General features: G+C 52.5%; 1 protein-coding gene across 4 annotated transcripts in view; it reads left to right on the top strand.

Annotated features, from left to right (window-relative positions):
- TTC7B (tetratricopeptide repeat domain 7B) overlaps window positions 1-13,723 on the top strand; it is a 212,326-nt gene that overhangs the window by 135,779 nt on the left and 62,824 nt on the right. For all 4 annotated transcript variants that reach the window (XM_054567150.1, XM_054567152.1, XM_054567153.1 and 1 more), the window contains exon 16: window positions 11,877-11,993. In XM_054567150.1, the coding sequence (XP_054423125.1) occupies window positions 11,877-11,993 (117 nt within the window). The remainder of the gene's footprint in view (window positions 1-11,876; window positions 11,994-13,723) is intronic.

Genomic DNA, 13,723 nt, shown 5'->3' on the forward strand with positions numbered 1-13,723 from the left:
CTTGCCCTGAAACAACTGTGGTTGTGCACCTTTCTTTATACTTATCTAATTGATTTTAATTTTACTTTATCCTCTTTAAAAAGAATACATACAGGTCCTTTCTCATGTGCTCTGAGGTCATCAGATCAATAGCACCTTAAGAAACCATCACTTGTTACCACAAAGCACAGGAAAGTAATTTTTGAAACCTCTGAAGGATACAAATACCAGGGGGATCATTACGCTGTCTGGACGACTCTTCCAAGTGTGTTTCCTGATCATACATAACTTTGCTGTATCCTAAGGTACTGAGACTAATCCTCAGTCACCTGGCTGGAAGATCGTAACACCTTCTACAACACTCTTCTTTGTATGTGGCTTCTACCCTGTCTATGTGAAAGCAGATTTTGTGAAACAGTCAGATTTCTTTTTACACCAGTGGGAACAAACTCCTTGGAGAGAAGTGACCATACAAACATTCATACATTCATTTAGTAATCGCGATCACTAGCATTCATGTGCTGCTTTGTTAAAGGCAACTGGTATCAGCGCTTAACACATTTTGAATAACTTAATCATCTTAGAACTGTGGTAGGTGGTATTATCCCCCAAATCACAGATAAGGAAACTGAGGCACAGAGAGGTTCAGTAATTTGTCCAGGATTGTGCCCCTAGTTCATGCACCTAGTGAGAGGTGGAGTTGTGATTTGAACCCGGGCCATCTGGCCTCCACCTCCACATCTGTGCTCTTGACCACCACCTGCGAGGCATTTGGCTCTGGCCACAGCCAAGGGGCCGTGCTGGGTGCTGGGGATGCTGCCACCAGCAAGAGGAGGACAGTTTGTGCTCCATCGGAGCTGACCATCCAAGTGAGCGGGACCCTCACGCTCTCTCCCCTGATAATCTCATCAGTAAACCAGAAAGTATGGTCAGGACCATCCTTCCCTTGCGGGGCCTTTCTAGCTGGTTAAACCAAAATTATTACTGTATCTCTTTCTCCCTTTGCTTCACACACACTCTCTCAGAGAAACTCCACTGAAATTGAAATAGATTGGGTAGTGTTATGATGCAGAGATTACCAAGGGGCCAGGGGTTATGGTCTGTTTTTATGCCTGAGCGCAGTGATGGAGCCATGAACATGCACTGGAGCCATGAACATGCCTATTAAACTTGCATTTGATAGAAGGTTGGACCACAAGGAAAGGAGCTGTTCATCTCGTCAAGTTGTACAAATGATGCATGGATACCTGAAGGATGTCGGGGTCAGGGGCGGTGCAGGTGCAAGGTAGCCAACCCAGGGAGGCCTGGTCCTCTCACGCAAGTTAGGCCTTTGGCCAAAGGAGAGAGGGCGGCAACCTGAAAGACACCCCAGAGCAAAGCGAATTCAGAGGTGTAGTAGCTAATTCAAACTCCACTTTCCGGGGGAAAAAAAAAAAGCACATCCTGAATAAAAAATGAGCAAAGGACTTGAATGGACAATTCTCCAAAATAGATAGTAAAATGGCCAATAAGCACATGAAAATACCCTTAACATCACTCACTAATCATTCGGGAAATGCAAATCAAAACCACAATGAGACGTCCCTTCAGACCCATTAGGATGGCTAGTATTTAAAAAAACAGTAACGAGTTGGTGAGGATGCGGAGAAAATGGAAGCTTTGTGCTGTGCTGGGATTGTAAAGTGGTGCAGCATTGTGGGAGACAGTATGGCGCCCCCTCAGATAGTCAAAATAGGTTACTGCGCAGTCCACCAATTCCACGTCTGAGTAAATACTCCAAAGCATCGAAAGTGGGAACTCGCACGATGCCCTGCGCCTGTGTCCACCGCAGTGTCACTCACAGCAGCCAAAAGGCGGGAGCGCCCCCGGTGCCCGCCGAGGACGGAGGGGGTCAGCAGCTCGCGGGGGCTCCGTTCGGCGGAGTATTGTTCCGCCTTAAAAAAAGGAAGGGAATTCTGACACGTGGATGGACCCGGAGGACATAGTGCTCCGTGAAATAAACCGATCACAAAAGGGCAAAAAACCTACCCTTACGTGAGCTTCCTGGGGTCGAGTCAGAACCACAGAGACGGAAGGTGGGGTGCTGGTCGCCAGGGGTTGGCGGAGGGAGGAGGGCGAGTTAGTGTTTAACGGGGCCAGAATTTCAGTTTGCCACGATGACATCTGTCCTGGAGACGGGCGGTGGGGGGGTTGCACAGAAATAAGAATACACTTAATGCCACAGAACTGGACACTTAGAAATGGTAAGTTTTATGTATATTTTACCAGTTGCATTGTGTCTTTTTTTAATCAACTTTCTGGCCCTTCCTCATTGACCTGTGTGGTGGTAGGGGGTTTGCGACACCCGTGGAGGGTTGAGGTCAGATGAGCGGGGCCCTCCCTCCCGGGCCCGGGCTCTGGGTGGCGAGGCCCCGCCCCCTCTTGGAGGGCCTTCTGGAAGCAGGAAGCAGGCTCCCGCCACACCATCCCAGCCGTGGGGCCTTTCTGTGCAGTCTTGGCCTGTGGTGTTGCCTTCAGTAAATGCAGATGCTTGACCCATGCACTGCCCCCACCAAAGTCAGTGAAAAAGCCAACGCCACCCGCACCGTTGAGGGGTAGGGCTCCCTGTTCAAGCTTAGCCCACCATGGACAGAGGTCCTGCCCCTGGTGTCCCTTGGTGCCACTGAGACAAGCCGAGCAAAAGCAAACCAAACCCTTCATGATGTCCTAAGTGAGAACACACGGGAGGTTAAGACAGAGAAGGTAGTATGTGCAGAACAGGCTGGGATGTATAGCCTCAGACTTCTGGGGCAAGGACTCGGGGGTCCCAGAGAGCAGCCCGGCTTCCCAGCGCCCTCCGGGTTCTCCCTCCCTGGCTCCTCCCTGCCTGCCAGTGGAGGGAGCCCTTTCTGTCTTGCAGAGCTTCTTGGCTCCCTTCTAGTCCGTCTCCCATCCAGCCTGGTGCCTCCCCTTCCAGGTCTGGGTGAGTGGAGGAGTCCCATCTTTTTGACACCTGCCGTTGACCCTGAAACAGGCCCCAGTGTCTCATTTCTTCACTTGAGCTCCCAGCCACAAAGCTGGGAATGTGGGGAAATTGGGGCCAAGGGAGCTGAGTCCGAAACAGGACTCAGAGAGATGGCCGCCAGAGAGATGGCCTTCGGGGAGCGGCAGAGCAGTAGACCCACTTCGGTTCACCCCGTCTCCCACTTAGAAACGGGCAGTGGCTTTGTGGTTCCAGAAGAATAGATTATCGCTTTTCAGAGCCAGAGCTGTTTGATGGGAAGACTTACTGTCAGGTATTTCCTTGCCAGGTGGCCGTCTGACCCTTGTTGCACTCACCGCCTGCCCGGCAGACCCCAGGGCAGGCTCTCTGCCTTGTACTAACTTCACGCCCCCAGCCCCCAGCTCGCCGCTCAGAGAGGCCTCAGGAAACCGTCTTGACCATTGGCGCTGGTGCCCCATTGCTTTGTGGGTAGCAATGAATAAAATGGCTCCCTTCATGGGGGCGTCACACCCGGCCACGGAAACAGGCCCCTGCAGCAGGGCAGCGGCTCCCGGGACATTTCCAGCTTCGTGCTGGCTCTAGGGCGCTGATCAGATTACTAGCTGAAGCAGGAGCAAAAAATGAGCCAAACTGGGGTTTCTTGAGGTGATTTATTTCAGCTAAATATGTCAGTTGTTTGTTCTAAAAATACCGCTTGGAAGGATGGGGGAGTATTCCAGATTGTTGACACTTTGACTGAAATGAGAAGCAAAATGTAACTGATACGGGATCTAACAGGAGCTCCTGCCTGTCAGAAAGAGACCAGGAGGCACAGCCGAACCCTCTGGGACGGCGGGGACTGTCCCCAGCACCCGTCCCTCATGAGCCGCCTCCCAACCAAAGACAAGGGGCTGCTAAGTTCCGCAGATCCAGGTGTCCGCTGCTGGTGCCTCCTTTTGCAACAGACGTGTGGTGTCGATTTTCCCAGGAACCAGCAGATCTGAGAGCCTGGGCTGGGATCGCAGTCACAGTGACAGCAAGGCCCTCGTGGAAGAAATGCTGAGTGACCTGCCCACACTCGCAGGCCCCTAGTACCGCGCCTCCTCCTGAGTAACCGTGGTCAGATTTCTAGAACTCCCTCTGGGGTTCAGAGCGCCCAGGCAGAAGCGCGCCAGTGCGCCACCCGGGTCAGCCACCCGGGGGGCCTTTCCCTGGAGAGGGCACGCGGGTGAGAGGAACCCTGCTCGCCGGGCCCTCCTTGGGTGGCTCTGGGGGCAGGTGGCCAGGACTCAGCGTGGCTTTGGGAGTTTGTAAGGGGAATTAGGCAATGAGAGGCGATCCCTGAAAAGCCTCAAGTCTAGGAGTTTCCGTCTGGGGGCTGGGGAGCTGACATGTGCTGCTCGAGTTCTCTTAGGCCTGCACACATTTCAAAAATGCTGGGATCTCATTACTTTCAGAGTGCCCTGGCACAGCGCCAAGCGCTCCCTGGTACCTGAGGAGCACCCACCATGGAAGGGATTGCTCGGTGCTCTGCACACTCAGGAGGTGCCCTCTGCGTGGGTGACAGGTCAGCGGTGCCCCCGGGTCGGTACAGTGGCCCTCCCTGGAGATACGCAGGGAAGGCCCGGACAGGGTTACAGTGCAGCCATTAGAAAGCCAGCCAGGGGCCCCCTCCAAAAGGAGGGGAGCGTTCTGTTCAGGACCACGGGTAGGGTGCCCTTTGTTTGTGAGCTTAATGTATGTACGTGGTTGATCAGAATTCCCACTGAGTTTAAGAAAGGAATATTCCCAAAATTCTTAGGGGAAAGAAAGAAACCCTTATAAAATTTCCTAAGTGTTGGGGCTATAGGAACTTTTTTGGCGGTCTTTCAAAAACAAACAAACAAACAAACAAACAAATCAAACCATCGAAGGTTAGAACAGAGAGTTAGGAGCTAGGGTGCTGCTTCTGGGAGTGAACCTTGCACACAGATTGCCTGGGAACCTTGTCCCGTGAAGACTGACCCGCTGTGTCCGGAGCAGCTGGTATTCCGCCTCTCGCCAGCTCCCCGGGGCTGCTGAGGCTGCCCGCCCCGGGCGGCACCCCAAGCAGCAGATCATTACAGGACCTCTCAAGGCCTTTTCCAGCTCTTGGCTAATTGGAAAAAATCATATGTTTTTAAATATGCCAATGAAGAGCACATTAGTGCGGCAATGAGGTAAATCAGGCAATCAAGAAACTGTGTATTTTCTATGTAGCATCCAAGCGGGTGGATTGTTCATTTATTTGGGTGACATTTATTGAACAGTCACCATGAGTGAGACCTCAAGCAGTGTTTGCGATCTGGGAGGAGCAGTCACGCTAACGGGCCGCACGCCTCCCCGGTCCTTCCAGCTGGGGCCGGGCCCTCAGCGAGGGCAGTTTGAGGCCCCGCCCCGGGGCCTGCACCGCTGTGAGCCCGGCCTTGCCTCGGTGGCTCTCCTGTTGGCAGCGGGGGGGGGGGGGGGCCTCCATCCACGCCAGGCAGGCAGCTCACTGGCCAGTGAGAGCATTGGTTTTCGGTGACAGGACTTCAGCCCCGGGTCAGAGGCTGCTTTTTGCAGAGAGCACCGCCCTCTGCAATTGGGCTGCTTGGGAAACCCAGCCAGGAGAGCAGAGGTTCCAGGCCAGCACACAGTAGGCCATCAGAAACGTTAATAACAATGAACTGAGATGGATTTCCTTCCTGAAAGCCACACGGGCACCTGAAAGAAATCCCTCATTCCCCTCAGAAGAGAAGATTAGGTGTATCCAATAACATACCCGTCCCTGCCTAGCAACAGGCCGCGTCTCATCCTGTCCGACTTTGTTCCCAGGTGACTCACCTGGCTACCAATCCCCATCTCTCTTCTAGTCACCGCGTGCTTCAGCGCGGCCCTTTTCATTCCTCTCCCCATTCTGATCTGTGGCTGCCAACTGCCTTGTCAAGGTGGAATTTTATGTCGACGTGCCTGCCCTGCCCCAACTATTGCTTCGTTTACCTGGTGAAAGGCGCTCGCCTCCCTTTGCGTCTTGGGCAGGCACTGCCGCTGCAGCTCTCGGGCCAGGCTCCCCGGAATTGGGAGTGAGGTGGTATTCCAGGCTGCCGTGGCAGATACCACGTGCTCTCCTGCACAGCTCTTTGGCACGCCTGCCTAAATTCATCAAAAAGCAGGTTCCTGGCACACTGAGCCCCAAGGCAGACGCACGCACGCACGCTCACACACACATGCAGCTCAGCACGAAATACCAAATGTTCAGGGTTCCTGTGATTTCACTTCTGACTCAGCTGCCTTGAACGCAGCATTCACAGATCTGCTAATTAGTGAGGGTTTGTATATCGATACGCATGTTTCTGGCTACTTGTACTTAATGAGTCCGTGTTTATACTGCCAAATCAGATTGGAGGGAATTATTACTTAAGTGTTCCTCTAAGCTTTTCTCATTTATTTTCCTTGAGAGGTCTTCATCAGAAAGCTTTCTGAGACATATTAGAGTTCAGAATTTGGAAATACCTATCCTTTTAGCTCCATCTTGGGCCCCAGTCTTAAGTCCCAGATTCCAGACACCATTGCTGAGCTCCCTGTGGATGCTATACCTCCCACCTGGGCTCTGGCGTTCCACCTCCCGGTCCGGACGCTGCCCCCCGCCCTGCCACCCCCTGCCCGCGCTGGGCCTCTCCCCCCTCAATTGTGGACGCCGCACTTCTTCTCTGACATCTTGGTGACCCCTAGGCAGGATCTGTCTCCATCCTTTCGTGCTGCCAAAGAGCTTTACTCACACGTGGTTGTGTTCATCCTGTATCACCTGTATATAACACTAGACTGTGAGCTTTGGGTGGGAAGATACCACGTCTTATTCCCCTTTGGAGCCTCGGTGGCTTAATAGGCACATGAAAAATGATTGACAAAAGAATGAACAAATTCATCATCAGGCCTAACGTATAGATAGTCACCTGTACAAATATGGGATGAATAACCAGATTACAGAAACAGTTTACACATATGAGATGAGGAAGGGGAGGGACCCTGCCTGAGGACATGGGTCACAGAAGACGTCAGACGGTGGGGTGTTCACAGGCGGGTTGGCAGGGGCGCTGGCGAGGGCCTTCAGGCAGGCGGGGGGCCGCCCCGTGCAGGGGCAGAGAGAGGCGAGGGTCCGCGGTGAGCGCAGGAGTGGTGCCCGGAGCCGGGACTCGGGGTGGAGCTCAACCAGAGCCAGAGACGAGAGGTGAGTGTCTGGTGGTTGGGAGTTTCCAGGGAGGCAGGAAAGTCTTCCTGGGGCTGATCATTAGGCCTGAAACCTGACTCTGAGAAAAGGCCACTTGGGCACATTCCATAAGGTGCATAAGGGGACCATGCCACATGCCCCAGAGCTGTACTGGGACCACGGGATCTTCTTCCTAACCTCTGCACTAAGCCAAACATGGTTGTTTTTTCAAGCATCATCTCACCCTGGCTGATGTGGCTCAGTGGACTGAGCACCAGCCTGCAGACCAAAAGGTTGCCAATTTTATTCCCCCATCAGGGCACATGCCTGGGTTACAGGCCAGGTCCCCAGTTGGGGGCGTGTGATAGGTAACCAATCGATGTTTCTCTCCCTCTCTTCCCACTCTCTCTAAAAGTAAATAAATATCTGGGGAGTCTTAAAAAATACCAAAAATAGGGTAAAGTATTATTTCTATTAGTTTTAATAAAAAGTAAAACCTTGATTAAGTGGCTCTTTCAAACGACTAGAATTTTGCTTGCGCCTGACTTGTGGGTGAAAGAGGCAGGTGACAGAAGGCACGGCCGCGGGCGAGCACCTTAGAGAACCGGCCGACGTATCCAAGGGGCAACGCCGCGCAGCCGGACTGGGGCTCTGCAGCCGCACTCAAGCTCAGAGCCGGAGCCTGGCCCTGAGCCGGAAGCCACACCTCATATTCGCACTCAGGTCTTTCCTTCGACTTGGACTGTCAGTTCTTTGAGAGCAAGGAACTGTATATTATACCACATTTTCTTCCACACAGTAGCTAACACAGATCTCTGCATAGTGTAGGGTGTTAAATATTTGGCATTGGATTAGGAAATGCTGTGAGTCTTCATCAGTGTCTGGTAGTGTGGTTAGACGATTTTTAAATCATTCTCCTCAGGTTCTTGTTCAGTGCCTTGGAGTCTCCTGAGGCTGGGTTTGCATTTTTGTTCTCCCGGTGACTTCCAGTGCGAAGTTGGGCACAGACTTACCTGTCAGCCCAACTTGCAGGGCTGTTGTGAGAATCAGCAGTTAAATATTTAAAGTGCCTGACAGCTGCTGCTGTTACTACGTCACTTGTCCTAAAAGCAGAAGTTTCCTGCCTGTAGCGTATTATTCCACCGTTGAGAGCTCTCATCTTTTCTGGAATTGTATTTCCATTTGGAAACAGATAACCCCTATTACCTAAGCCTGGCTTCAGGAAAGGGGTGCTATTTGACCTCCATCTCGAAAGATGAGTAGCTGCTTAAAAAGAAGAAATGAATGGAAAAAGCATTCCAGACAGAAGAAAAGGCATGTGCAAAGGCCCAGGGGCACGAAGAAGGGTGGCACATGGAAGGAGGTGACCGTGGCCAGAATGAGGGACGTGCACGTTGGGCAGCGGGCAGGCCGCGGGGAAGCTCAGGGGCAGGAGCCAGATCACAAAAGGCACTGCGCGAGGTGCTGGGCCGGGGCCGTCAGTGAGGGAGCCGAACGCTGCTTTAGCAGGGTTCTCCTCTTCTTTATTAACTTCCCGTAAGCTTTCAGTGAGTCTCTGAACAAAAAAAATTTTAACAAGGTTAATGAACTTTGAGCCAGGGATAAGGTATAGGAGCAGACCATGTCCCCAGCAGGTGACTTCTTAACTCAGAGAAACATCTGAATTCATGGTTGGACTCGGGGCCTGGCCACCAGCTGGTCTCACCTGGCACTCGCTGCTGCCCACTCCGAAAGGTTGACAGCCCCACAAACCGAAATGTTGTCAATGCTGGTTTGTCCCAAGTTTTTGCAGAGCTTGTTTTTTTCTTTTTCCTGCCTCGAGGTTTCCTCAGTAGAGTGAATCTCTTTGGACATCAGCTGCAGCAAATTAACGCTAATCACCGTTTGCACCCTCTCCATTTCTGTGCTAAGGTAACACACGCCCAGGCAGAGGTTTTCCGACTGTCTTCAAATGAATGAGCAGCATTCGGCAAATAGGATGACAAGGGTCCCTCGTTCTGATGTTGGTGTTGCCTTGGCCTCCGGCACAAGCTGAGGGGTGGGGGAGAGTGACGAGGAGCGGTCTCTTTGAGGCGGTGCCCTTGTCCCCTGCCTTTGCTCCTAGGCTTTTCCTCCCCTGCCTGTGCTTTCCGGCTCCTCCTCTCTGCCACTCTCTCATGCTGTTCCTCTGCCTCACTTTCCATCATTTGTGCACACAGTCCCCCTATTGTTCTTCCTGTCTGGTTCCCTTAAACCCAGCCCACACTTTTTCAACTCCATATCTTCAGGCAAGTGTTTGAAAGCTGTTATTTCATGTTAATTAGAAGTTCTTTTTCCAGCCAAGAAGCCTTGCACGGAACGGTTCCCCCAAGCTGAGGCTTAGGACGGGCCCTGGCACTCGGGCACAGTGACAGAACTTGCGGTCATCGCTCTTAGAGCTGTGGCGATGCCTGTGCAGGGAGACCTCCCCGGGGCAGGCCCCCCGAGCTGGGCTGAGCCGAGGAGCTCGGGCCGCCTCCCAGGAGACATCACCACAGTCCCGGGTGGGGTTTCCCCATGGCAACCAGCCCCCGTGGGGGGTGTGGGGGGTGGTCTCTGGCCTCCAGTAGGTCTCCACGAAAAGTGGACAGGTGACCTTTTGGCAGCTTTGCCTCCCATGGTAACACATGCCCTGGTTGACCCCAGTTTGGTGGGAGATTCCAGTGGGAAAGTTCTACCCCTTGTGGGCTCACGAAGACATCAGCGGGTGGTAGCTTCTGCCTCCTTAAAAGCCCCTCCAGACACCCTGAGTGGCTCTCCTGCCTTGTAGGTGGCCCTGGAAAGGCATCCCGGAGTTTCCAGGTCTCGAAAAGTGTTTGAGCAGGGGCCAAGTCCCATTCCCTGGTCTGGCTCACTCCTGATGCCCAGCAGCTTGCAGCTCAGAGACTGCCTCCCTCTCCTCACCTGGCCCCTCGTTCTGTCACCAGGCTTCTGCAAACCCGGCTTGAGGACACTCCACCCTAACCCCCTGGGAGCCCCCAGCAGCCCCTTGGGTTTCCTGCATCCCATCTAGAGGGTTTGCTTGGTGCTGACTCATCCCTGAGCTCAGGCAGCGGCTGCTTAGCACCAGCCTCATTCCATCTCGAGATCACAGAGGAAAAAGAGGCTCTTCTCCAAAAAGCCCTCAAATGGGGTCACTACAGTGTGTGTATGGTTGAGGAATTCTCCTTTATGTCTAACACAAGTCACTAGAAACACATTTCTTTATATTCTGTGATTTATAGAGAAAGTAGTCGGTGAGCAAATGCTGATTTAAGGCCCGTTGACCTCCAAGCCCAATCCTCGGCACTGTGATGTGAGGCCAGGGAGAGAGGGGTTGGGGTTCTTTTGTGAAAAGGGAGATAAACGCCCCCTCCTGAGAAGGGGCATCACAAAGAGGACATCGATCTTGTTTGCAAAGTGCCAAACACAGGGCCAGACACGTGGGAGGCCTTTTGTAAACAGGGGCTCCTCTCCCTCTGTCTCTCCTTATTAACAACACACACCAGCTAATCTACACATACTCTGAGCAGAGACTATGAAGGTGTGAAGGTGGTATCGACGGAAGACTAATTTGATGAGGTGGGGCTTTCGGTGAACTCAGGAAGAATTAAGGAGAGATGTGGGTCTGTAGAGAGGGAGACTGAGGACGCGGCACGTGAGTTCCTGGAGTGATGAGGGAAGCCCAGCCTTTGGCCAGTGGGTTCTGCTGGCAGGAGTGAAGGGTCCACCCAGCGTGATGCCCACGGTGGGAGGGTGACGTAGGAGTGGCCAGTGGGTGAGGTGCCAGGAAGGACTCCATGAAGGATTTTGCCTTATTGTTAAAGACAGTAAGGACTCCCCATGGTTTCTTGAGCAAAAAGGAAAATTACCTTTGGAGGTGTCTGTAAGGCGGGGTCTTAGAGCCGGACAATTCAAGTCAAGGGACAGGCAGACCATCAGGAAGGTATCCGGGCACAAGCTGGGCTGTCACAGGAGAGCAGTGACAAGCCCAGGACCAAGGGAGCTGCTGTCTGCAGAGGGACTTAAGTAGGATTCCTGGATGGGGTAACTCGAAGGGGCTGAGCTCAGCGCTCAGAAGGGCTGGATGGAGGGGGAGCCGTCGGTGGCAGCAAACACAGGGATGGGGCGGTGGTTACGGAGCGAGTTGGTCAAGTCCCGGCCCCTGAGTGGCAGGGCCGGGGAAGGTCTTGAGAGGGGAGGGTGGCGGCCAGGTGACCTGTCCTCATGTCCCCTCAGTTCCGGCTTTTCAAAGCTTGTGAGATCTGTTCGCCTACACAGACAAGGATCATTGTGGAAGGTTACTTGTAGGTATTTACAGCCACTAAAATCCCATCTCTTCTGTAATTTTGTAAATAAATCAGGATTAGCTTTCAATGAATTTTTGAAGTTTCACAGATAAGTTGGTGCCGTCCTTTAAAAGCATACCCTTAATGGAATCCCTGCATTCCGGATAAAATCAGCCAGTCTGGTGCATTTTGCCCGGCCACCAGCCGTCACGTAACCGGGTTTGCCTTCCTGGCGAGACTAAGGCAAAGCCTCAGGTCGAGCTGGGAGTTCTGGAACCCTTGTCCCTGCTGCCACGGTGTCCCGCAGCCGGGGACGCCTCCGGCCACCCCACAGCAGAATGAGAATAGTGGCTTCCGCGTCTGAGCCAGGCCACCCTTTTCTGTTTGGGTGGAGACGTCTGGTGTGAGCTGTGCTGTTTTCTCCTTTGTGTCCCCACCGTAGACTACTGTTTTCCAAAGTGAAGTTGGAGTCGCTCTGCCGGGGCCCGGATGAAGCGCTCCTCACCTGTAAGCACATGTTACAAATATGGAAGTCCTGCTACAACCTAACCAATCCCAGGTAAGAGGCCATTGGGGCCCGTTGCACATGGTTTTTGTGTGGATCCCTGCCCATCTGTGCCATCTCTGACTGGCATTTAGCAGGTGTTTACTCTGTCACCCTTGTGTCCTTCCAGGTCCCCAGATATAGCAGATAATAGCGGGGGAGCCTCCTGTGCTCATCTTTAAAGGGGTTGTTCTCCCAGTTGCTGATGAAGCCACCAAATCATGGGTTTCTTGTGCTTTTGTTGCCTCAGTGACCCACTAGGTTCAGTTCACAATTGATGCCTGCCTGGCGATGTATGAATACACTAATTGGTCATACAGGGTCCGGCACAAATAACACCTCTTTTTAATTACAAAATCTTTTATTACAAAATCATAAGCATGTAATTCTGTAACATAACAACATCACACCCAAGCACACCATATGACATTTTTGGTGAAATTTTCAAATTAAAACTATAAATTATTACACCTTTATTGTAACCCTACCAACCACACGCAAGCAGGCGTTACTTCTGCCGGTCCCATATATTCCAGATCGGATCCTTACAGGAACATTTAAAAGACCTGCATAGACAGTAGGGCCACCTCCTACTAAGGAGAGCAGAGGTTGCGATTGGCATGAAAGCGTTATTTTCAAAAAATTAAAGTCATGACTGAAGCAAAAATTCAGCATGCATCAAAGACTTAATTTATTTCATTAACTAAAGGGGGAATCAGTACAACGTTAAGACCAGTTCAGAGAAGAATTTGAAAAATAGATATGCTGAATTGAATGTGCAGATAAATGCAAAAACAATGTCCCCTAGGACAATAACACATATTGCGTGGGGTTATCTTTTCTACGAGGTGGACATCGATGGTACCTTGACCAGAGGAAACTCACGTGCCTTATGGTCGCCCCCTCCAGGCCCCCTCTGCCCTGCAGAGCTCGTGAGGTCCAGTCAGGCCGAGTCTGTGCACGGGGCCCGCCCTGCGGAGGCAGGCAACCTGGGGACAGCCGGCGTCCACCCCCAGCAGGCCACTGAAAGACACCTGACAACCTGCTGTGGCGATATTCAAACCTGGGGCAGTTGTTCCTGCCGTGCGCCCAGAGCGCTGAGTGCGCCCCGCCCCATAAAGGAAGTCTTGTCTCAGAAAGGGCTGTGCCGGTTCCAGGGAGTTCAGGCAGCCGCTCTAGTGAGCTGTGTGGAGAGCCGCCATCGTGCCCTGAAAAGCCAGGAGCTTAAGAGTGTGTAGAACGCACATCATAACTGCTTTCTAAGGGCGTGGTTTGCCCAGTCCCGCCCTCCAAGAGGCAGGCCCATGGTCTGGTGGCCGTGGTCTGGTGGCCTGGGGAGAAGAAAGGCGGGATGGGCAGCAGGAAAGCAGCAGAATGCAGGTGGGGTTCCAAGGGACGTTTTGTTTTACAAAAGTTTCTGCACTTAAAAAAAGAAAAAAAAAAGGTCAAGATCAGGGCCCTGGGAAGGGGTTGGGTCCTTGCAAACTGACATTAACGGACGTGACCCCAGGCCCTGTGGGCAGTGCAGCTGGAAGGGAGGGAGAACGTACTGGAAAGCCACGTGACCCCTCGCGGAGCTGGGGTGCAAGAATTAGACGAGAGTTCCCTTCCTAACCATAGCCCGTGGCGCATCACCGTCTTCCTCTTGATGAAAAGATAATCTTCCCTTTTGTGGGTATGTTCTGAAAATAAAGATCATTTTAAATTTAAAAATATTCTACTTTTCTGAGTCCTTAAGCAGAAAT

This window comes from Pteronotus mesoamericanus, unplaced genomic scaffold, assembly GCF_021234165.1.
Source record: "Pteronotus mesoamericanus isolate MK-2021 breed Mesoamerican mustached bat unplaced genomic scaffold, CSHL_Meso_final contig_182, whole genome shotgun sequence".
Taxonomy (NCBI): domain Eukaryota; kingdom Metazoa; phylum Chordata; class Mammalia; order Chiroptera; family Mormoopidae; genus Pteronotus; species Pteronotus mesoamericanus.